The 24531-nt window shown below is 48.7% G+C and overlaps 1 protein-coding gene across 4 annotated transcripts in view; it reads left to right on the top strand.

Moving 5' to 3' along the window:
* The window catches only part of LOC128894509 (ankyrin repeat domain-containing protein SOWAHB), an 81682-nt gene that overhangs the window by 33622 nt on the left and 23529 nt on the right, over window positions 1–24531 (top strand). Inside the window, exon 7 of one of the 4 annotated variants that reach the window (XM_054156285.1) lies at window positions 22740–22967. The exons of 2 other annotated variants lie outside the window; for them this stretch is intronic. In XM_054156285.1, the coding sequence (XP_054012260.1) occupies window positions 22740–22796 (57 nt within the window). In that variant the 3' untranslated portion in view covers window positions 22797–22967. Of the gene's footprint in view, window positions 1–20325; window positions 20448–22739; window positions 22968–24531 lie in introns of those variants that run through there. One more of the 4 variants, XM_054156283.1, reaches the window with a different exon arrangement.

Genomic DNA, 24531 nt, shown 5'->3' with positions numbered 1-24531 from the left:
TTTACTGGTGAAAAATCGAGTACACGTTAATAATTTTTAATCTACGTACTATCTCATAGGAGCTGTTTTTTTTAAGTTTCAAGCCTTGGCAAATCATCCCCTACGTATAGTCAAATATTTTAAGAAAATTCAACATCCACTCTCCAAATTATGTTTTCCTAACAAATTGGGAAGAGACTCATTAGAGATTTGTTATAGTTCAATCCCCGCCCTCAGGGCTGTAGCATACGCGTACGCAGCTACAGTACGGGATTAGCGATCCCGAGGTACCTGAGCTATAGGGGGGTCAGTGGGCCCCAACAGGTATACAAACAAATGTAAGATATACTGTAAACAATATTAAAACTATGGAGCAACGAAAAGAAGAAAATTGAGAGCAATAGTGATAATCGTATAATTATGGCTGTATAGTTGAAACACATAAATAAATACAGGATACGGGATACAGTTCCATGGCCCCCAAAAATCTGACAGCACCCTGTTGAAAGCATCTAACGTTTCTAAGTACACTTTTCCCTTCACAGCTTCGTTTTCCAAAGCAACACGCGTTCAACGCGCAATCCGACGCTCTTCGTTCCCTCGGGAGTAATTTTCTTTGGGCGAGCAGGCTTTCTCGCGTAAACGTTCATAATGTCCGTTCCATTTGTTGGCCGTCGAAGACGCTCCCGGCGCTGCACCGAAACGGCAAACTTTCCACCGGTAAGCTGCTCGATCATTCGGTCGCGGAGCAGCGGCAGCAACCCTCTCCCCGTTCATTTGTTTGCTCGTTGATTCGTTTGCCCTCCGGGGTTTCGTGGATTCAAAGACGGACGCGCGCAGACCAGAGAATGGCGGTCGTCTGGTGGGGTTCTTTCGGCCAGGGGGACGACGAGGAGCGCTGAACCGAACAGAAACGGTTCCCCAGTCCGCGATTCCAGCAGGTTCATTAGCGCTCCTGTCCTTTGATTAATGGCCGCCGGAGGATACCACTCGCCACCGGTTTTCTTACAGATCATTTCACCGTCGCCTATCTAGATGGTCGTTAAGATGATCCTCCTACGAGCCACGAAACTCGGGACCGGGCTGCAAATGCAATCGCGCTTAGCCTATAGCTATCCGTTACCAGTTTACGCGAGTTATCACCTGCCACGTCGCCGTGAGCATCGCCTGTCGTCGAATCCGGTCGCCGATGAGCGTTATCGCCGACCCTGTCGCGTCTATGATCTCCATCGAACCCTCCTCCGTTGCGCTGCACCGATTAATCAGAGATCGCCGACGATCTTAGCTTCATTTGAGCAGTAGGTGATCAGTATATTTTTTGAAAGTACCATTTAATTCCTCTCTAGTTTGCTATATTTCTCTGAAGCATTGGTGAGGTCTTCATCAAATTCATCTGTTCCTATCTTTTGACGGACGTGTATTACTTTTAAATAACCTTTGTCTTCTACAAATTCCACGAGTAGCAGAAAGGCTTTTCGAGTCATCGAGGCAACAGCGCCAAGGCGAGTTGCGAATGCAGTCGCGGCGATTTCTACGCTTCCTATTACAAGTTTACACGAGTTATCACCTGCCACGTCGCCGCAGGCATCGCCTGTCGTCGAATCCGCTCTTCGACGAGCAAGATCGCACGATCCTGTCGCGACACGCGCCTTTGATGTCTGTTAAAGCCTTTTCTCCGCTGCGCCGGACTAATTAATGAATTCAGTTCGAACGATGTACCAGCAGGACACTTTACACGCGCTTCGACGCAGATGCCGTTGGCGCGAGCGAGGATTTGCGTTACGCATATATGTCCTCCTTTTTACAAAAATACAGCTAAATATTTGTATCGTATTTAATTTATACTTCCACGTACTTTTTCTATCGTAAACCACCTAGTTTCCATTTGCTCGTATCACGTATGGATCGCCATCTGTGGCATAGAGCGCGTCAACTTCATGCAGTAATTTTTCGCGTAAACTTTTAGTTACGTAGTCGTCGGTCAGACTCTCAGTCGAAGGATTCAGCAATTCAATGGTCGAGTATTGAAAAGTTCCCTTTGTTTCCGAGCGGCGCGGAGCGTTGTGGGAAATTTTGGTTTCCGAGACAGGCTGACGCGTCTCTTCACAAAGTTATCGATTATTCGTCGCGGCCTTTGGAATTATTCATAAGCTCTCTCGAGCTTTGAAGGGTACCGCGTGTTCCTTCCCCGGGGAGGAAGTTCAATATGAAAAGTAGACGTCGTCGTATCTTTCGTGACGGCGGTCGTGCCTCACAGAAACACTCTGTCTCCGAGAATCCGTCGTCCGTCTGGATGAACGAGGTTAATTCATTCATCCAGCGAGACAATGGCGGATCGGTTACACGGTGACTTGGCCGTTTATTAATGATCCCCCTTGAAAATCTTCCTGCGCTCCTAATGGCTCGTTTGGATTCCAAGGGCTCAGGGCCGGCTTTTGTCGTAGGAGTAAAAACGGGGGAGTAAAAAATTGGTCCCTATTATTTCACTACAAAGTGACCGAGTTTCTTAGAATTTTCTGGAACGTGGAATTAACTCAGCTTTTGAATCGCGAATTACAACCTACGAAATCAAACCTCGACCATTCGTGTCGTCACTTTAAATCGTATTCGCGAGGGTGATATCTACGACGCGTGCATTTTGAGGTGCAAAAAAAAAGCAAGCGAAAATGCAGGGGAATGGTACAAAAGGCAGATCTCTTGTTGGTCGCTTTCGACGTGGTTTATTGCTCGGAAAAAAAAGGACACGTCGTCTTGGGCGCCATTTTCGAAATGGTCGGCCCTGGTAGTCTTCGGCGCGGACAGAGCCGCGGTGACGTTCACGACTTATGCCGACCCGGAAAGGGATGTAAGAGGAGGGTAAAGAGGTATAAGGAGGAAAGAATGGCGCCCACGCGTTATGCTAACACTAACGCTGCCGACACGGGCTGGGTGGTCCTATTCCGCTCCACCTACTCACCCTTCAGCCCTTTCCGTGGCCCACACCTTCGTCGCGGGATGAGCATACGAATACGACTAATTTTATCGATCGAGAGTCCCAAACGATCTTAATACTCGATAATGGCGCGACGACGAACACGAGGCTTCGCGACGGTCGTTGCATCCCGCATCGGATGCGCCTATTACGATTTTCAATGGGGCTCATCCTCCTTGAATGCACTCATTTTTCAAAGTCCTTTCAAAGTGCTAATCACGATTATTCCGACGAGTTCTGGAGTTTACGGAGTTGCAATTTTTCTTGGTGATCGTCATCGATGACCAAGGTTTGTAACTCGTGATTGGACAAAGCCACGAAAGAGGTGTCACCCGTGAGGTTCTCCTGTGGTCTTTTCCGGAGATCACAATGAGGAGAGGAAACGAGAGAGGCGGAGGTGTGAATGAGACCGGCTTGTAGTGACGCCTCCACCCGCGGCGTTCCCCTTGTGTCAACACCTTCCACGGACCTTCACGCCACCCTACGGTTAGCCGTTCACCGCACCCCCGAGCTCTTCGTCTCGTCTCGTCTCGTCTCGTGCCTGCCTCGTACTCCCCTTCGTTCTACGCTCCTGAATTCATTCGGACGATAAACATCTTGGCCGCTCCTCGCATAATTCGTCGCGCTGAGGCGCCCATTCACGCCGCCACGACGCGTCCTCAATGAGTTGCAGCCGCGTGAATGGTGACGACTAGACGTACGGTATTGCATTAGGTCGATCTTCCCATTGTCTAGCTCTTTCAATCTACTTTCGTTGATTTCTATGTAAATCCTCCCTCGTTCCGTTACATGTCGGCAGTAATATCGGTTGGACCACAACGCCAATTCAGAATACTTTCCAGAATATATCAAACTCGATTTCGAATTTCAAACGCTGTATTGTTTATAACACAGTCGTCTCCATAACTCTCGCAGCTCTCCCCGAAGTTGCACGCTTCTTTTCGCGTGGATGAATAATACTAGCCTCTTATCTAACCACCACCACGAATCCACCGATAGCGAGTCGAGGCGAGTATTTATCAACGATATACGGTGCAGGGGTACGCGCGAGAGGGAGGGGGATTTTTTCGTCGCCGTAAATCTCGAACCCTCGCGCCGCGAACACAGGTAATATATCGTGCGAGCACGGGCAAATGGCCATCTTGTCCCGATTCGGAAACGATGTAACCGTTTAAAGCGTGGCGCACAGAGGCCTGGGGGCACCGTGGACGAGGAGGGTGGGGGAAGGACCTCTGTTGTCCTCCCTGCGGCGGCGTTTCAAAAAATTTCGTCGGTTCTGAACCGAAACGAAACGTATATCCGGGGACACCGGAGCCGTGACGGGCTCGAATGTCTCGCGGAGGCACTAAGTGGAAATTGTTGTCAAAAACGGCGGGGCCCTGAGACCCCGCGTATACCGGTTCGACGTTACCTCTGTGACCGTCCGCTCGTATATTTCGGCTGGACCCCGCGGTACCAGAACCCCGAGAGGACGTGGGCGTGAGGGAGAAGAGACACACGCACACACGCTGGCCCGATACGCGGCCGTCTCTTACCTGTACCCCAGACGGCTATTAGTCTCGTCCCGCGACGAGGAATCGCTCGCGGTTAGCAGGGGACGGCCACCTTCTTGAAAGAAGTACTCGCCAGAGCTTCAAGATGTCTGCTTTTAATTTCGACCCTGACCCAGTCACCGCCTTGGAGAATGGCTATGAAACCTCGGCACAGCTTTATTGTTGGGTGCGTCCAAACCATGGCCACCGTTCCTCTTGTTGTATAAACAGGATGTATCTCAGCAAGGGACTTCTGGATCGAGGGCACAAGATCCATGAGAATGACACGACCACGCGCCTTGTTTGATCTTCTCTCCGAGTTGAGAGATGTCCTCTTTCTTACAGCGAAGATTCAACCAAGTTGACACGCATGGAATATCCGTACCGCAGCGAGCGCGTTAAAATACCGCGACCGAGCAATCTGCCTCCATCTCCAACACCTAACGATCCCCCTCCGCGTGGCAAGAGTCCCGTTCATAAAAGTGTCACTGGTTTTTTGACGAACGCCAGAGAGCCGCCTGTGTAAATACCGAGGAGGAGCAGTGAACCACTCTCGAGGCTCTCTCTCGCCACCTCCCTCGTTCGGAGCCGGGCAATAAAGTCGTATTGTTTTTGCGGCGTTTGCGTTGCTTTAACGCCCCGGCAATATAACCTTAACAACTCTCCGCGAGCCGATCCGAGCCTATCCGCGAGGATGGAACAGAGACGGAGCTAGAGGCACCGGACAACGATGGATAAAGAGGCCCAGAAGAGGTTCCAGTGACTTTGTGCCCAATACGGCGCCAGGAACCTTCGCAGGTCCCGGTGCACCATGGGACCGTCGGACGTTGTACATCGTCGGACGGTCCATGGGTCCGGATGCGGCGGGGATATACCTCTCCTCGTACACACGGAACGACCCAACCCACCCGTTAGACCCTCGTAAAATTTTTTCTCGATCCTTTTGGCCCGATCCTACGGAGCAAACGGTCCGCTACAGCTTCGACGTCCGAGGATTTAATTTGGGCGACTACGTTCTCGTTCCACGTTCCCTTTCGCCCCCGTTCCTTCCATTCCTCCCTCTTGCTCCCTCCTTCGTTTCGCGACCGTTCTGCCTTGTTCCTCGATCCTTATCCCGATGGTTTATCATATCCGCTGCTCGCCGTCAGGAGCGAGCGAGAACCGTGCAGGTTCGTTTCATCGAGTCGAGTCTAAGAGGTACTTCGCTGAATTAATGCGTCGTTATCGATAAAAATGTTGGCAATTTTATCTCCGTGGCTTCCCTGATGTTGATTTGAAATGTATCTAATTCTGTCATATGTTACCACGTCATATTTTATTCGAGTACACCTTGCTGGATACTTACATCCGCTGTTCAGCCCCCTGATGAGATACCATATCGTTCCAGAGGGTCTAAGACTCCAACAGTCTAGTGTCCGGAAGGGCTCGCTTCATGATGTCAGACGTTAGTCTACTACCAATGTTTGTAAAACGACAAATTGGCGCCTAATAACTAATTATTAGTATCAATACCACTGGTGAGGTCCGCGAAAGTAATACCTTGGCGACTGAACCAATACGCCGCGAATCCATCGCCGAGGGACGATAGTTCTCAACGGCGCCAGGTGAGCCTCGATCGGAATGCGTTCAGCGATCGTTCTTTCCTCGCTGTCTCGAACGGAACGTTTTCTCTCTTTCTCGTAATTATCGAGTTTAAGTGGTGGCTGGATGACTAGGGATCGTTTGTAAGAGGACTGTTACGCGTGGCTGCGGGACGCGTTCTTATCGTCTTTACCTCTCGTTATCTTCGAGTACAGAAGGTGTTAATTAAAACAAAAAGAACGACCCGGACGGTTCTCGCACTTATCGTGTCACTTAAGTCGTTTATCTCGTCAACGGCTATCCTGCCGGGTGTAAACATTATTGACGCGATAATGCGCGTCCCATCGAGCTTTCTAACGCTTTTCCACGCCCGCTCCAAGAGGCTACAGAACGATGCGTGTCGCTCGATACACGCGGTCGTACAATTGTTTCGTTGCGAGTACCTTGTCACGCTCATTTCGGAGATACCCTGACTTTTACGACCGCTCTCTCCTATTTTACGTCGGTCGGTGGTCGTGATAAGGCGTCGAACGAGTTTCCCTCGAGGGCGACTAATAAGTGCACCATGCATTTCAAACGAGGAATTTCAATTTATAAGGGTAGGTTAAGAAGGGAGAGAAACATTTGGTCTTCGATTACTATCGACCTGGGCTCTTTGTAAGCGAAAGTTCAGACACTGAAATCGTCGACTGGATGCGTTCTTGCGTCATTCTTCCTGATCGACTCGCAAAGGTATCGCGGTAATTGACAGCAGGTGGAGGGAAAGCGGCCAGGAGTCTCGCAATCGCGAATAATAACGATCACGCCGCTACAATATAGGATTTATTGCTCCGTGGGAGCGAGACAGCGAGGAAGAGAAAGGACGAGGGTTCGGGGAGAAGTGCTCCACCCGTAAAGCGGATAGAGTCTCTCTCTCTGGTTCTCTGGTTCCTCGTGTATATGCTAATGCGAGACGAATGTCTACCTCCCGTGCACCCTTCGCGTCCTCTCGCCACCAAGAGACGGTGTCTTGTGCCTCGGTACGGTGTGTCGACGACTTAGGAGGATGCGTTACCTCGTGGGCGTGTTTGTTCCTCTAAACTCTCCGCAGCGGGGCGGCCGCAGTTGCAACAGATTTCTCCCCCCGCTCGGCTCCCTCCTCGCGGCGTCGCTCCTCCTTTCGTGCAATCGATTGCCTATCGACACCGCGATAGATTAGTCGGAATTATCGTGATACGTTGCCAGGGACCGGCTCGTGGCCGACAACCGGCTCGCGGAGAAAAAGAAACCGAGCGGTTACATGCGCTCGAGGAGGGAAAAGATCCGTTTCAGAGCCTCAGACATCTCGAAATTATTACACGCCGACCGCGAGCTTGCCGCCATAGATTAGCTGAAATTATGGCGGATAACGCTGAGGGACGGGGATCGGCGACGATCGATCCGCGCTGCCGAGGCGCTGCGATACTCGCCGTTCGGGTACCCGTCGATGAACACGGGGATCGTGAATTGTAGCAGTTTCGGGAGCCCCTCGTTCAACGACCTGGCAGCCTCCTTTCGGCGCCAAAAAACCCACTGCTAGCATCGCGCGCTTCCTGCCGAGCGAGGTTGAATGTACTTTGAAAATACTTTGAAAGCACATTGAAAACTTGAACTCTTAAATGAGATGAATTCTTTTCAGTTTTCTTTCTATTTGATGAGCGTTTCTGTTGAGTTCAACTAACAGCCTTCTTCTATTAATACACTCGAAGTCCCAAAAACCCAAGTGACCTAACCCTCTCCCTCTTAACCCTTCATAGGTCACTGGTACTCATTGTTACCATTAAGAAAGGGATGGGAATTTTGTATTTTTAAATTTATAGTGAAAGTAAATGGATTATTCCACTTCATAAAAGTGGACAAAAAAAAATGCCCAAGGTGTTTTACCCTATAAAGGCCTTTTTTCTAAGAAAAGACCATCAACGATAAGAATAACGTGCGAAAGTGCGAACAAAGGATGAATTTTCGCGGTCCGAGTCGCAAGTTATACGTTATCTCGCGAGATTCCATTACCGTGCAACGTAATTAAGCGTCAAAGCGCTGGCTGGTTACGCGGGGCGAAACTTTTCGACGTCGGGGTCCTGGAACGATCCATTTAACGTCGTGCAAGCGCCGCGCTCGCAGCGACGAGCTAGAACGAAAGATGGAACACGGTGGAATGGCAGGAAGAACCCGAGGAGGAACGCGGAGGTAAATGTCTGAGGTTTCCCCGGGAGAGCAACAAACGCAGGGGTGGAGCAGACGCGAAGCGCGGCGATTCCTCTACACCGAGAATTCGTAACACGTGTAGCCTGGTGGTTTATGGTGATTAGTAGTTTACGGGAGACATTTCCGTTGTCTGGAATCGTTCCTGGCCTCTCTGCGACCCATTCTTACATTAGTTACCCGATTCCCAGCTCCTACTAGCAACCCCTAAGCTCGGAACGTACGAAAAGGCAGCGACGAGTCGTGGAATTCTACCAGCCGCCATCTTTCTTCTTCTGGTTGCGCAAAGAATTCGTCGAACCAGTGGGTCCTAGAGTTGAAGCTAACGATTTCAGGTAGCTCGTAAACATGTCACTTCGAGTTCTCCCTTTTTGCAACCCTCGAGTTGCGAGAACAGTGCTCCAAAGTCTTTCTTCTGGATAGAGACAAGACCAGCTTATCGTCCTCTTCCTCCAACGCAACTTTGTACTCGTTCGAGTACGGAGGTCTGGAACAGGAGGTCGAGTTCGCTCGTAAACGTCAGCCAGATTGAGATTCCGGGAAACTATGACAACCGAATAGTTTCGGTGTGTCGGAATAGCGGAGGCAGGCATCTCCTAATTATCAGCACGACGCGCGGTTCGGTGTCGGGTGACGGGTGTATCCGGGACGGACTCTGGAGACTGTTAAATGTTTACCCGACACCGACGCGGACGCCAGCGGGTTAGCGCCAGATTATCGTGACACGGTTCCAGCAGCTCGAGCTCTCGAGTTCGAAAGGTTATGTTTTCGTGTAATAGGATTCCATCCACTCGCGTTTGAGTGCTTCGAGAAAAAATATGTTTCCCGAGTATGAGTACTTAGCTTCTTGCGTGGCTCCTCGGTATCCACATGAAGACGTTACCAATTTTCTTGGACTGCAAGGGCACTCTGGGAGTTCCTTCGAGTGGCGGAGAGACAGTGACAAAAGGTCCTTCCTGCTTGTCTTCTTTGTTGTGTCGCCTACTGGTCCTGTTTGCTGTTATTCACCCCGATGTTCAGGATGATTTATGGTGTTATTATTTTAGAAGTATCAAACCGCGTCCTAGACGTGCTTCCTCCAGTTTAAACTTCTGTCCGGGTGGACATGATTGGATAGTGGATACGAGGCTTTTGTTCTATGCGAGGTTGTATCCAGGGTTTTAGAATCAAGATCACTCGTGCAACAGCTTATCCAATTGAGAAATAGTTTACCCCTCGGTTAACTACGAGTCTACGAGCGTGTTGTCCAAATTCCAACGGTCGTAAACACGAAAATCCCAAGAATTGGGTAGGCCTCGGAAATCCGATCGCTGGGGGCCCCGGTCGATATTGAGCGGTCCTCCTCGCCGCTGGAAAGCGTGTCGCAACACGTGCTGAACGCATGTTTCTGCAAGCTGAAAGCCTCGATTGCCATGGGGGTGCAGCCACCGATGAAACCGGGGGCTGACAAAAGAGGTCAAGTCGCAGGACACTCGCTGTCAAACTAAACATTGACCACACACCGGACCTGGCTGCTTCGTGTCCTCGCGGCGCGGGACGGTGTTATGTTTCGAGCTTCGTTACATCCCCACGGATACGTGAGAACAGAGCGAGGTCGTAAGGGGCTGCGCGCAGTCGCCGTTCTGTTCGTCGTCTTGTCATTTATCTGGCGCGGAGAGAACCAGGAAGGACCGAAGGGGGCTGGATCGACGAGTCCTCGTGATTGATCGGCAGCAACGCCTCGACGACTAGCTGGCGTCTTTCTGCTCCTCCCTGCGTCTACTTGCCACAGGAAATTCGCTACTTCCGCGAGCAATGCTTCCTACGTACCCTCTACGAGACCCTAATTCCGGGTTATTTAAGACGCAGTTCTGTTACGCGAATTAATCGACGGATTCTCGCTCGCCTCAGAAAGGATTTAACCATCGCGTTGCTTTTCTGTTTCGAGATGGACGTCATATCACAGTCCATTCTTTTAACGCATTCTTGACCGGCAGGTATTTTACCTTTCTAATACCGAGTTACTGACGAAAATAATAAAATTCTGAAGCTGGTTGCTGGAAGCTAATTTGTTAAATTACAATCTTTTCATAACCAGGAGTAGAATTCGAAGTAACGAGAATTCACATCAGCGGTCGCGAATGTGTTAATTTGTCTCTTAGACCTTTCTTATTTCCTTTATCACGAAAGTCATCTTGGGTTACCCTCGATTTTTTTACTATTGGTGCTGTCAATTAGAGTAGGGCATACGTTACCCAAATTCGGGACGTTTTTCCGGTGGAATTGTACGAATCCTCTCAGGACAAATGTGTTCGCGGTAGTCCTGGCTCCAAGAACGAAATTTCCAGCATACCATTCCGTCGACGTGCTGGGTTATTCGACTCTGGTTCGCAGAGTCGCCCGGAGCACGGTCAATTAGAGCTCGAACGACGAGTGATTCGTCGTGAAATATTTCGGGTCGAGGGTGGCGGATCTCTCGGTGGAGAAAGGCCAGAAAAATAAGAGCAAGAGGAAAGAAGGACGAAGGGTGCCCTCCTCGGGTGTCTCCTTACCAATCCGAGAACTCTCGAGGATGTCGCTTGGGAACTTATAAATCGCTTCCAGGTTTCGGCGGGTGCTCCAAGGGTACGGCTGTCACGCGTTATCCTAACGACGTTTAACTAATCACGCCCGGGGAAAAATATATATCCGCGATGGGAAGCTGGCGCCTCGGGCCACTCTATCACCAGTGGGCCCGGATGCTTAATTTGTATCAAAACATGTCAGACTGGGGCGCCACGCGAACGAGTTATGCGTTAACCTCCTCTCGGCCCTGATTTTTTGCTCTGGACCGAAGAAATGGTCTCGCGTGTCTCAAGTTATTCGGGCGTCGATAAATGTAATTCGATTAAAACGTCGCCGTGCTGAACCATGTTTTGTCATGTATACGTGAATCGGTCACAACATTTCCTGTCTATAAAATTCATCTCAATGTACAATAGATGAACTTCAGGCTTGGAATCGAAGTTTCTTGCAATGAAAGTATACGATCTTTTCCCCTAATTTTGCATTAAAACACAATTTTGAAATTCATGAACGTTACAATGTATACTGGGGCCTAAACGCAGCCACGCCGTTCGCGCAACGTGCCCCGCATGTGTGCGACCAGAAAATGCCATCCCCTGTCAGCGCAAGAACGACTTTGTTGCCCCCTCCGCCCCCGCCCCGCCCGCTCGTGAGTGAAATTGTACGGGGTAAATCAATTAGTCGGACCCTCGTGCACGGAGCGCAGCCGAATTCAATTTCCGTACAGCGAGGTTAAAAATTATTGTCCTCGTGTACAGTTTGGGATTGCGATAGCGAAACGATACACTTTCCGGTGCACGATGTGTTCTGTGTCCCAGGGATTTTTAACGAGCGTCCCACGGTATGATGAAAAGGACCACGACAAGTTTTATTTAAATATCACCCTAAATTGCTCTTCTCAATATTAATCAAGTTTTCCACCAATTAAAGGAAACCTCTGGTTGAAGTAACTGTAAATGTAAAACGCTTGCATAAACAGTCTATTTTCTTTAAATTCCTTCTTCCTTTTACGTAGATACAAATGTTGCCAATCCTGGTTCATGATATCATCCTAAGTCTTGCATATCGAAGGTGTCTTCGATATACCTAGACCTTCCGAGTGTGCATTGCGATCCAGTCGTTGCTTCTTTGGTAGTTAATGGATTTTCGTGTTGTGTCGCGCGGATTGCATGCATACGTTGCACCGAACGCGTGCATCCAGTAATTAAGACAGTGACTGCGAAACTGCGTCGTTACGACCTCTTTCCCGCTCGGCCCGTCCGTCGTAGATTGCACTCGTGCAGTGATAACCGGCAGCTGCACTGCTCGAACCCCCTTTGGTCGCGGGACTGCAATTGCCGTGACACCATTGCCTATACGCGATATTGCGCGCAAAAGGTATTACCGTTAACGCGTATCAACACACTGGAAACGTCGCTTAGAACCCGCTTGAAAATTATTTATCAATGCACTCTCGTTGTACAACTTGTGCTGCTCTAGCGACGGTAGCGTGGACAGTCTTTTATGCACTTCCTGTACGCACCCTTTAGCGTTTAAAAGAATATGAAATCCTATTATTTTATAAAAGATGCTCGTATCTTTTTCTTTGACTCATTTGCCACTCTTCGGGGGGTGTATAGTTCCATGTTCTGATTAACATATTGTTGACCGGACACGAGTAAACTCTTGTTTGCACTTGCATTATCTATTTCAATTTATGAAACCCAGAGAGATATAAACAAATCTTATAGTAATGTAAGAGATATTTATGTAAAATATTTCATTTCAATTCATTATGCCGGTAAAATATCAACAAAATTTATTGGAGTTTATTTAGATTATTTTAATTTCACATTCAATTAGGAAATAATATTCGGTGACATGAAGTCTTTTCGCTAGACTCTAGAGTCTAGAGAGACGTCGAATACACCTCCAACTCCTAGAAACGGCACATCATCGATGAAACATTTACGTTTAAATGGGGGAAGAGGATGCCCAAGCTGGGTATCGTAGTAGAAAATCTTCCCCGTCGGTCGAAATATGCGGGACAGCGATAGAGCCGGCAAAAAGTACGAATAACACGTTGTCCCGAAAAATTAATGGAGGAAGAGAAGGATATCAGTCGACGACATCGGAGTTCGTGGTACCTTCTGCCGCCAATTACAACATTCCACGTTGTTTTGCCCGGACGGTTGTCTTCGTGCGAGCAACGGCACGCGATTTCCTGCCAAATTGGGGCTGGATTACGATCGTTTCCATCGACGCCTCGAGCGATCGCAAGAAAAACTCCGGAGACCCCGTCGAATCTTCGCGGGGCGGTAGGAGATTTCGTTTCTACCCTATGGCGGAGAAAAAGAGAGAGGAATCGAGAATGCAAGCCGGTTATTTAGTCATAGGCTCAATTACATCTGGATGCACGATTCCTCGCAGCGAACACGAAGGATAATTCAAAGGGGTCGACTTTTTTCCAGCCGCGGGGACTTGTTGCCAATTTACTACCTTTTACCGCATGCGCGTGTTATATGACTCGTTGCCCCGATCGGTTGCCGACCGGTAGAGGCGGGGAAAGCAACAATATTGTAATTAGAAATCGGTGGAAACAAGCTATACACGCGGGCAGAAGTTATCACTTTGCTGGGATCGATGCCGGCCACGGGTTGTGATTGCACCCTGCCTACTCGTCGACTTTACGCACCGAGTACGCCTTGCCAGAACCGATCGTGTGAATTTCAAACCGTTTAAAATGTTGTGTCAACGTTTGCGATGAAAAGAAAGTCGATAAACTCTGGAAGTTATCGCGGGATGCGACCCTAGCGCCGCCAGCGAGCTGCGATTGCATCACGGCTCTTTGTCAGTTTTACATACTGGTTCCACGTTTTCCTGAACTTATAATGTAAATCTCGAATCACTGAAAGTATCAGGAATCGTTAGTTCACTTTCAAAAGACTCTTCCCCGGATACGTTAGAGTTAGGAAGGCCCAGACACTGCTTCTCACTGGTTTCTCGTAGCAATTGTTCCTCTTCGTGAAACAACCCTCGTACATATGACCGCGGTCGACATAGATCTGGTATCATCCACTGCGATCCCTATCGAGCGAGTATCCAGGAATCGGGATGAATTTCATCGGGACGAAGAAGATGTTCGCATATCGATGGTACCTAGTCTCCTCGTTCGTCCCCCGATCGATCGTTATCCGTTTGGCAAGGGATATCGCGGCAAGATCGGTTCGGTGGTTGAGGCAACCGCGAGCCAGATCCGCTAGCGGTCACGAGCGATATCGGGATCGGTCGAGGCTCGAATCGAGAGATTATAAGAGCCGATCCTAAGCGATTTACAAAAGGGATAGCGATCATATATATAGCGTCGCGCGCTGCATAGGCGGTGCGGTGTCCCGTTAAAGCCGCATTAAACGTTACGTCGGTATCTACGTCGACGCTTGGGCACCTTCCGCGTGCTAGTACGTATACATATTCCCTGTGTACCTACCTGCCTCGCCGCGATACCGGTCCGTAAATCAGGAACACGAGCCACGGCGGAAAAAATCACTCGCCATCTCGTTGCCGTGCCCGATACGTTTACCTACGACGATGGCGATGGTAACTTATGCCTCTGCCTATCCGATCCCGCGCATGCCGGCTCCACGATATTTACGATTTGCTGGAAGTGCAGTAAACCACTCTCGTACGACCCTTTATTCTCTCCTCCGAGGCCCCGCGCCTCCCTGTCGTCCTCAGGCTTCGACGTCTCTTTGGGAGAGTTCTCGGTGAAAAGGCTGCAACGTGGAAGCGATCCGTCCGATTGCGATGGATACCGATTTCGTACCAGTCACGCGACCGTACGAAATTGTCGAGCGTGAGGAAAATAGAGTGATCGTTGAGACTGTGGCATATCAACGAGGAGGTTACAGGTTGCAAGTGAAAGGTGCCCTCAAACTTTGAAGATTCTTTGCGTTTAGAGAAGGGGTGGATGAGCTCGTCGTTAGTATGGATGAAATTAACTGCAGGTGAAGTTAGTTTAACTATTAATCTCAACAAATATTTTGAAAAGGCTAACTCTACATTCCTCCATCATAGCGCGACACGTAACGATTTTCCAATGCCTATAGATGCTTCACCCAACGCGTCATTGCCAACGGGAAGAATAATGTTATTTGTTTTTCCGAAGGTAATTATCGTTTGCGTAAAGAAGAGTAAAGAATCGAAGGTGCGAGAAGAATCGTTCCGTTTGAGATGGGCTAAACGAGGCAATCGGATGGCGATGGTCGAAGCTCGCCACGCGGCGGGCATAAATATTCCACGGGTTGCTTAAGAAGTAGCTATGGAGCTGCCGCGAGGCCAATTTAGAGGCAGCTCGGTTAATGAGCCACCGCGGATGCCACACGCATCTTTTTGCGCCCCCGGGTCCCTGCCTCTGTGTGGCCGACTCGGTGCTTAACAAACGAATGGGCACCTGGTTCTGCCTCTCCTTCCTCCACTATGCTTCTACTCTTCGGCTTCATCTCAAGAATCTCAATAACCACGTTTAGAAAATCGATTTCAATATTACCAATCGAGTTTTCATCGGATGATTAAAAAAAAAGAAACGACGTCGATTGAACAGTCCCGTTGATTGAACGTGTATCTCTTATCCCTTTGCACTCGAGGCCTTTTTTCTGTTATCTATTACCACGAATGCTAAGCTTAGATTTATTTCGAAGAATGCTTAAAACACTTAGACATTCTTATTCCGTTCATTCTTTTTCCAACTGTTTTTAACTTCTTTCCATCGCGATATATAAAATTCCCCCTTCGATAACACAGCGATTACACGTCAGGTGGAAAAGGAACACCGCGAGGCGTCGCTGGCTTATTTCATCCGGCGACGCGTTATTAAAACGTATAAACGAAGGTGATAAAGAAACGTATACGCGAAAGTTAACGCCTTCGGATTTTAACCGGTATCCAATTAATTTTGTGACACATCGCGCGCATTCGTACGCATTCGTGCGGAGCGCAGCTGCGGGACATGGGGCACCCCTGCGGCGCGCTTTCTCTTCCAGCTTGCCCCTTCCTCCCATATCCTCCGGGTCCGTTCTGCGTTCGCAGACAATCGCGCCACGGGCCCACGGAGAACTTTAGCTCTGATCTTCTTCGCCCCCGCGTACCACATCTGCTTGGAGAATTTGCTATACGGAAAAAATTACTCGATTCTGTTTTCCTACCCGCGTGAAATTCCATTGAGATAATCGAACTAATCGTACACTTCTTATTTTTCAAATTAGAAGAAAGATAAATATTACAATTGAGACAAATTTTGACAAAATTTGATCTGCGAACCCTGATTTCATCGCAACTACTCGACCTTTCGGAGTTTCAAAAACCTCGATCATGCCTCAGTTGATGCACACTCGTGTTTTTTCATTTTTTTTGCCTCTCGAGGGGGTGCACGAATATCGCGACGGTATTGTCGAGAACGCGGGGACCATAAATAGAACAAGCCGGCCTCTAAGCCTCGCGGATCATTCCGAATGCTTCCTCGAGCTGTTCCCCGTCGTCCGTCGTCCGCGTCACTCAACGCTGGGGACATTATTTGTAGCCGCGGACGCGGCCCTAATAATAACGCCAAGCAACGGGAAAGCGAGCAATGAGACGGCGAGGAGAGGTCGTTTCGAGCGGTTCAGAGGGGACGCTGGGAAATCTTGCGGACGTTAAATAGACGGGCGACGATGGCCGACGAGGACGAAGGAAAGACGGCTCCGCGAGATTTCTTTATGACTCTCGGGGCCAGCGAGACCGAGCTCGGCCAGGAATTGATAATTAATGCTCGAGACTTAACGCGGCCCGTTTATCTTTGGCTGGCTCTAACGTCGCGGAGGCAGGTGCAACCCCTTCTAAGTACCGGCGGGATCCCATGACATATGATAAACTACCGATCGCAAAAGGGTGGACTGGGTCTCTCATCCTCCGAGTTTCTGCGATTCGCGCAACTAGTCCCCGATCGACTGGAAAGGGACCTCTTCTTGGTGTGGGCTGCTGCATCGTAGACAAAATTTGATCACGTGATCCGGTTGTACTGATATTCAACCGGTAAAAAGATGAGAAGATTGAAAGATTCATCAAGACCTTGATGAATCGGAAAACGATAAAAGGACTGGAATCTTACTCTAAGACTTATTTACCTCGGACCTGTCTCCGATGTTGCATTACCAAGTCGGGAACGATGATCCTGCTCGAGACGCATGCACCGCCGTTCTCGAGACAAATTAATGTCTCGAGGGCTAATTCAGGATTGTGTAGTATAGTGGTGTGTTGCACGAATGCGCCGTACACGTGTCGCAACAAGGCCGAACGCTTTTACACAATAACAAGTGAATACGTTTTAAATGTGTTCTCGGTGACGTCTGAATGTGCTCTGTCCCGAGGCGCAAGACACGTTCTTGACGTTACATTGAAATTTTCCTATTCAAACCTCGCATGGTGGTGGATGTAGATACACGTGGCAGCTTTGTGTTCGATGGAGACACATACTCGAGATGTACGCAAAGGTTCCTAGTCTCACTCGGTATTGTCCCGAGATACGTGGAAGTTCGTGACGCAAGTCTAAGGCCTTCATATACGGTCCTTTCCAAGCACGGTGAGTCGTCAATCTTGACTTCGCGACACTTATCAACCAAAGGATGTGAAACTTCATCCTTTTTGCTTCCCCTAACCGGGAGACTTAGTATATTAGTATCGGGAAGTGGTAGGGCTTTCCTCGCGACAGTTATCGAACAAATTTTCTATACAATTCCTTGTACTCCTCCACAATACCAATTTTCGCCCAACGAAGCCGAGGAACGTGACAATTTCATCGCAGCTCAGTCGGCGCAATTGAGCCGGCGATCAAAGCGATATGACGTTCGAATGCCATCGTAAAACAATGTGAAACGAGCTCGTGCAGACGTGAGCGGGTCGCGGGAGGATTTTCAAGCAGCCATTCGCGCCGCGAGCGGCCATAAGCGCGTCTCGTACCGCGTCTGGGTTCGTCCTCTCGTTCTCTGGTGGAGACAGACGGTATAGATATCAGCGGCTGTTCGCCGAGGCGCAGAAACAAATAAACGCGAAGCGCACGTCATAACTGTCGGCACGGGGGCCACGCTTAATAAATACTCGGTTGTTGGCGCGACGCGGTCCCGCGACGTGTCTCGGCCGTGTCCTCACGAGGGTGGCGAGGCCCTTGGCCATACCTACTTGAACTCGATACACACGCGTGCCAACTCGCATGCACGGTGCCAGGGCCGACATCGTATAGGAGCAAACCGGCCCTTCTTCAGTTAATTTGATTTTTTTTTTACGGATGTCAAAAATTTAATTTAAATCCTCAATAATATGTACAGAATCTGAATGTTAGTGGTATCGATGACTCGATGTACAAAAGTCGATGTACCTCAATAAATAATGATTGAAATATAAGGTAAAACAGAGACCAACGTATACGAAATAACAACGTACACATAAATATAGCCTACACGTGAGAAAAATGACACTGTAAAAATTGCAAAATACTTTCAAAATATTTTGGTAAATCACTCCTGAAACGTTCTCCAGATGTAGCGCATCGATGACAAGGTTCGTGAAAAAATGTTCGGTAACTGTCACGTGTGTTGTCCCCACCACTTCTTGGAGTTCTTCTTCTGGTGTTTAATAAATCGATAAGCTGACCGTGTTCCATAATTTTAATTTGTAACACGAGTTATAACGAGGGAACCTAATTCAGGAATTGCCTCAGAGACATAGTAGCTCTAGAGCCGGCCCTGGAAACGGAGTCGCGAGCTTTATGCGGGACCAACGAGTGAGATAGTACCTCGGTGACAGCGGCAACGAGCCGTGCATCGGTTAGTCTCGCCACATCAGGATCCCGACGTACGACCGCCTCTCATTCGGATCGGGAATACGTGTGCGCGTTACATGGCACGCATGTCTTTCTGGTAGCGCGTCGGAGAAGCCACGGGTTTGCGGGACCCACTCGTATTTGCTCGATAATTCTAGACGACACGAGCACACGACTCGAGGATCCGTTCAGAGATTTTATCAATGGACGGAGTTTCTCTTCCAGGCACCGCGCGTTTCGTCATGAACGAGTCCACTGCTTTACTGGCTAAGTCGTCACGAATAGATCGGTTACAGGCGGAGCTCGTGGCGTTTTTCTCGCACGCGGACAGTACGTGCTGAACACAAATTAAAGTAATATTAAAACGGGATAGAAAACACAACATAACACAGCATAATGCAGCATGTCAGGGTGAGATGTAAGAACATCTTTCATCGTACAATTAAAAAATCATTCTCTTCGTGGTTGAATCGACTTCAAGATTTCTCTGCGACTCATTCGCCAAAGTAACGACCCCCATCGGTTATGGAGCGCCATTCGAGGGAATGAAAATCGCGGATAAGCGCCCGTTCCCAGCGTGTTTATTATTCCATATCCTAGCGGTGCGCACAATTTATGCGCGTTCACGGTATGATTTATCGCAGTCACGGCCGTCGTTGCTCGCTTAATAAAAGTAACGACAGTTCTAATTACGGTCGTTAGCAGCTCATAATGCTGGGATAATTATTGCGCGCGCGCGTTGATGTAAATCTTTTACTCGCTTGCATTAAAAAGAGCGATTCACCGCTGTCTCGTACAGAGAGTTTCACAAAGTATGCCTGTGGGAGTTCAGTGCAAAGGAATATTTGCAAAAATGAACGCGAAGAAGAACAAAGGAAATCTGAAGTTATTCTAAAAATGAAAATCCGTTTTCAGCTTCGTGTTAATAATGTACTTAACGTCTGAAGATGATCGTAATAATAACTTTTCAGGAACATCTTTCCACGATGGACTTAACAGTAGCATTCATTAACGGTGGTGTGCTCATTCGTTGCCAAGGCAATACATCCGCGACGTGTTTCCTGCGGAGGAACACGTATGGAAATCCTTAGAAGGCCATGCGTGCAGTGTAGACGGATACACTCGAGGGTTGGCGATGCTCCTTTTTTTCGAGAATCGTCGAGAGGACCGGCAAAACATCAAGGCCTCTCGAGAGTGGCCACGAGCTCTTCAGGGACGTACCGTATTACAATGGTCCTCGTGTAGAGAGTATCGGGCGTCCCGTGGAGAGCCACTCGAGGAGCGTGTTTGAGAATGTAGGGGCTCGGTTTTCTCTTCGAGCTTAAAACAAACAGCTCTCACCTGTGCCATCGATGGCATAATAACCACCTGTGCCGGTTCCCGTCCCGCTGGTCGGCCCCTTTCAGCTTTTTGCCTCCTCTCGAGCAGAAAACTTTTCGCCCTTGCCTCCTCTCGCCACGTCTTTCTCGCGACCCGTTACATAGCGTTTAACTTTTACGCTCGGGGTATCGACGCGATACAAAATTCGCCGAAAAACCTTATGGTACACCCTGCCTATTAAAGATTGATTTTGTACAGAGAAGGTATTTTACTCAAGGGAAATATTATTATATGTGTTTGATGTTAATTTAGTCAACCACCAAGTAAACGCGGTGACTTGACTGTTACAGAGTTTCTTACAGACTGAAAATGCAGAGAAAGAGTTGTTCGAACCTTTCTGGAATTGCAATAAAATTGAACGGTGCCGGTGGGGGTGAACGTTCGCAGGTATAACATTAGGCTCATCGCCTCGCGTACACGCAAAGGGAAACCCTCAAAATACTTGATATTATTTTTCTTCGACACTGCGAAAGCCCTGAAGTATGTATTATTAATTCTTAAGAAACGTTACATTATTAAACATTTGTTGGAAATTTGACTGCAATAGAATTCCGTTGAAAAATGATAAAATTGCTTTATTCGTGGAGCAAACTACACCGAAACATCAGCCGTTGTGTCTTTGCTCGTCGAGTGACGCTCGAATTCTCCAATTTCTCCGTTGCTGGTTCATATTCTCCCGCGTCCGCTTCGTCTTCCTCGCGAATGCGCGTAGCAGGCGCCCGTTGTGTTTTCTCCATTATATTCTGCGGCATTTATCATTGTATCCTTTTTTTCAATGCAATCAACGTTTTATCGGTCTCGTATCTCTTTCGCCGTTGCACAATTCTTTTTACTCCCCCCCTCGGCTTGTCTCCCTGCCCCTGGGCGCCTCGAGGAGCGACGAGGTACATACTCCATTCAGGTTCCCGGGGCCCTTCGGAGAGCCCGCGAGCAAGCGTTACGAGACCGTCGGAGCCACTCGTTTATCTTGCTTGACGAGGAAAGGAGGAATTAACGAGGAATTAATAGCGGATCCTAATGATAAATGATTTCTTCAACCCAGCCACCCCTGCCGCCTGTCCTAATTTGTCTAATTATTTCGCTTAATTCTCTCTCGCGCAACGACACAAGATTTCGTGCCTCGCTTAACGAAACGAAACTAATTAATGGGATCGTTAACTTACGGACCGGTTGGCATACTCTTCTAAGGAGAAATGAGACGATTTCCGTGGAGGACGTCCGCTCGACCCGGCACGTGCTCCGTTCGAATTATCTCGTTACATTGAACGAAATCATGAACTCGAACAGATTGATGATGGAAGCGTCGGTGTGAAAAAGGGGGATAATTGACGGCGATGGATTAACATCAATTACGCTCACCGAGGATCTCTCACGGATGAAATACGGGGATGCGTTCTTTTATCGATGCAATCTTCGCGCGATTTTGAACCAATTTCTTCTATTCGCTTTTGACCGATAGAATGTATCATTGCTCGATACCATCGCGCTCCAGAAAAGGTTACTTCGTGGAAAGACACTTTCCACGGCGATAAGTGTCTTTCGCGCCGATCGTTTTAAAAATACTCGGTCTTCAAGGCACGCACGAGTGACATCAACGATGAGGCTCTGTCGCCGTTTCTGGTTAACAACTTCCTCTCGTCTTAACGCCTCGAGAGCCGTAAACTCCAGCTTCGTTTTATCGTCCTTATATCAACTTTCGGAGTGTTTGCAGAAGAAGTAAGAGAAACAAGTAGTCGTCTAATGTCCGTCGTAAAAGTTCAGAGGTTGGGCTTTTTGTACCGTCGACGCTTTCGTCTCCGCCCTCGTCACTGACGCATTGAAACCATCGGTTATGATCGTTCCCTTGGAACGTGCATCTATCGTAACGCAGATAACCGTGTAATTCGGTGAAATTGAAAATTTAAAGAAACGAATAAAAGAAATTGATGCAAATGTAAAGAAGAACTTACTGGAACGCTAATAAATAACTGAACTAATTGCAGAAGAATCTTCTTAATGAAGACCTCGTATTGTTTAATCCTCGTTTCATTTCCTGATCGTTAACTCGGCTCGAAAGACACGATTCCATCGGATCGAGGAACAGGTTCGATGGTTTAAACTCCGCTGAACTGTCAAAGGAAGCACCGTTCCGAAAATATACGTGCGATCGCCTGACGCGAGGAACAGGCTTCGAATTGCCTCAACTTTTCACGTAATCGTACGACTAAATTACAACTTACTCACTGGCAATAACGACAATTACGGGTTATCGCGCGGATCACTCCCCTTCGTGGTCGCGTGACGGTATCATCGCACCCTCGAATTTCGAAGGCGACACCTCGGCCCGCTCGGTAGCGTTTACTGTCATCCGATGTCCCTGTTCGCCAAACTCGTCATTATCCCCACCATCCGTTGCCCTGTAGCGATGGGGCCGAGTTTGGTGCGTCCACTCTAATCGGAGTCAAGATCAAAGTGAGTTTTATTCATTGAATCGACTGCCTCGATTATTGCAGGAATCTTCTTGCAATAATCGAGGCCCTTCTGCGCCCCTAAACGATTCGAGCCTTATTCGAACCTATCAGCTCGAAGTCTAACAGTTAATTTGAATCTTTGCAACTTAGAATCCCAGCACACTTTTTTCGCGGCGTTCGATCCCATCGCTACCGCGCCATAATTCTCCGCTGTGCATCGAGCAGCCTGCAAATATGTTGTCGTGGTTTCACAGGAGACGGGCGTCGATCGTCTTTTCTGGAATCGCGTGCCACTGTCGGAGTTCACGTGACTGGTTCGAGCACAACAGCCAAACGAGACCTTTTGACAATTATCGTCGGTGGTCGCGTTTCGAGATAAGACGAGAGAAAAGGGGATGACGGCAGCCGGACGCGAGCACGCGTGTTTAACCAATGGGCCTCCTCAGCTGGCGCGTTCCATCAGTCACACGCAAATAACTCACTTTGCCTCGGAGAGGTAATTTACGTTCACTCCGAGTCCCGCTTTTGTCACCGGCGACGTCCAAGCTAATCGCGCATGACCTATTGTCTTTCGAGCTCAATCACGATTTCTTTTCATTATTTGCGCGGTGTATGCGGCTTTTCGCGTGATAGAATGAGTCATTGTTTTGTAAACAGACGTTTCCTTTTGATCGAGGGTATTACGTGAAATAAGATGATACACATTCCGAGCTTCAAATGAAATTTTTCCCATAGGTCTATCGAGAAGTGTTACGTACCTAGTAGTCGACCATTCTGAGTTTCGTCGAGTTATCGCGGGAGCGTCCACGCGAAAAGAGGTCGTTTTGAATTTCCAATGGTACCTCTGTCGACGTAGACGTAAAAGGCAGCCAGTTTGGAGAAACGAGCCGGTTAATTCTGGAGCCGTTTGTCAGCCTGGTAGCAGCATCAGCGTTCGAGCAACGGAGTATGGAACGAACGAGGCGGTTTCCCAACCGGCACGGTTACAACCGCACTCGGTATATTTATTGGTGACGTTATTTTGGTATTTCGTTACGGGCGACGTCGGGCACGAGGCCGCGGCTCGTTCGATCCGTTGAGTAATCGTCGCCATTAAGCAGCCTGTCCTCTCGCGTCTATGCGCGGGGCAGAGGCAGCTTTTTTGAAAGGCGACGCCACGAAAAGGGGGTGCCACCGAGCGAGAAATAAGGGAGGCGGAGGTAGGAAGCGAGACGTGGCCAAGACGAGAGCCGACGCGCTAGAAGAGGAACACCGACTGCTTCTTAACAGTGATAGAACGACTGGGATTCACGCTATGACCGCTACACCGCCGATTCGCGCAGTGATGAACTACCCCGACTTTCCCTCTCCATTTCTATCCGCCTCTTTCTTTTACGACCCGCGATGACGCGCGCGGTTTCTAAGTTTGCGTCCCTTCGGGACCCCCTCCGCGTTCAGTAGCACCAGCCAATTAGCGGTTTTCCCTTTCGGCGGTGCTCGGCGAACGTCGCCTGTCTCTTTGGTGGCCGATCGCGCGACCTTTACGAAACGAGGGATCACAGGATCGAGGATCACAGAAATCCTATACGGATTTGAATCCTATTGGTTACTTACAATAGGGACTTGCATGTTGTTAAAGAATACTATAACGGTGTTATTTACCTATTAGGAGGACCAGAAAGTAATGTGGTTTCTGCAAATGTCGATACTTGTTTGTCATTTATGAGCTCATTGTGTATCAATTGATTTTTGTCGATCTGGAATTGAAAAATTGCACACTAGGTAGGTTTGTTTGAATTTAATGTAAAAGTTGATCGCCCATTTCTTCCCTAATCCAAATTTTAGACTGACCCAGCGTGACCCTTCCTGTTTCCCTGTGGAGGTCCTTCGAGTGGTTCTAAAATGTAAGAGTGTACTTCCTCGCATACCGTTCGAAAAAGGAAAACAATCGCGCGTTGTTTGTACCGGATCGCACAGTTTTCAGGCTGCGGTCGTAAGTAGAGCTCGGTCGGTGTTCTCCAATTTACCAGGATCGCGTTGGTCGCTTTTCAAGGCACACGGCGGCGA

Source organism: Hylaeus anthracinus, unplaced genomic scaffold, assembly GCF_026225885.1.
Source record: "Hylaeus anthracinus isolate JK02 unplaced genomic scaffold, UHH_iyHylAnth1.0_haploid 4, whole genome shotgun sequence".
Lineage (NCBI taxonomy): Eukaryota > Metazoa > Arthropoda > Insecta > Hymenoptera > Colletidae > Hylaeus > Hylaeus anthracinus.
Note: the sequence above shows the minus strand (reverse complement) of the source record. Positions and strands in the feature narration are given on the sequence as shown.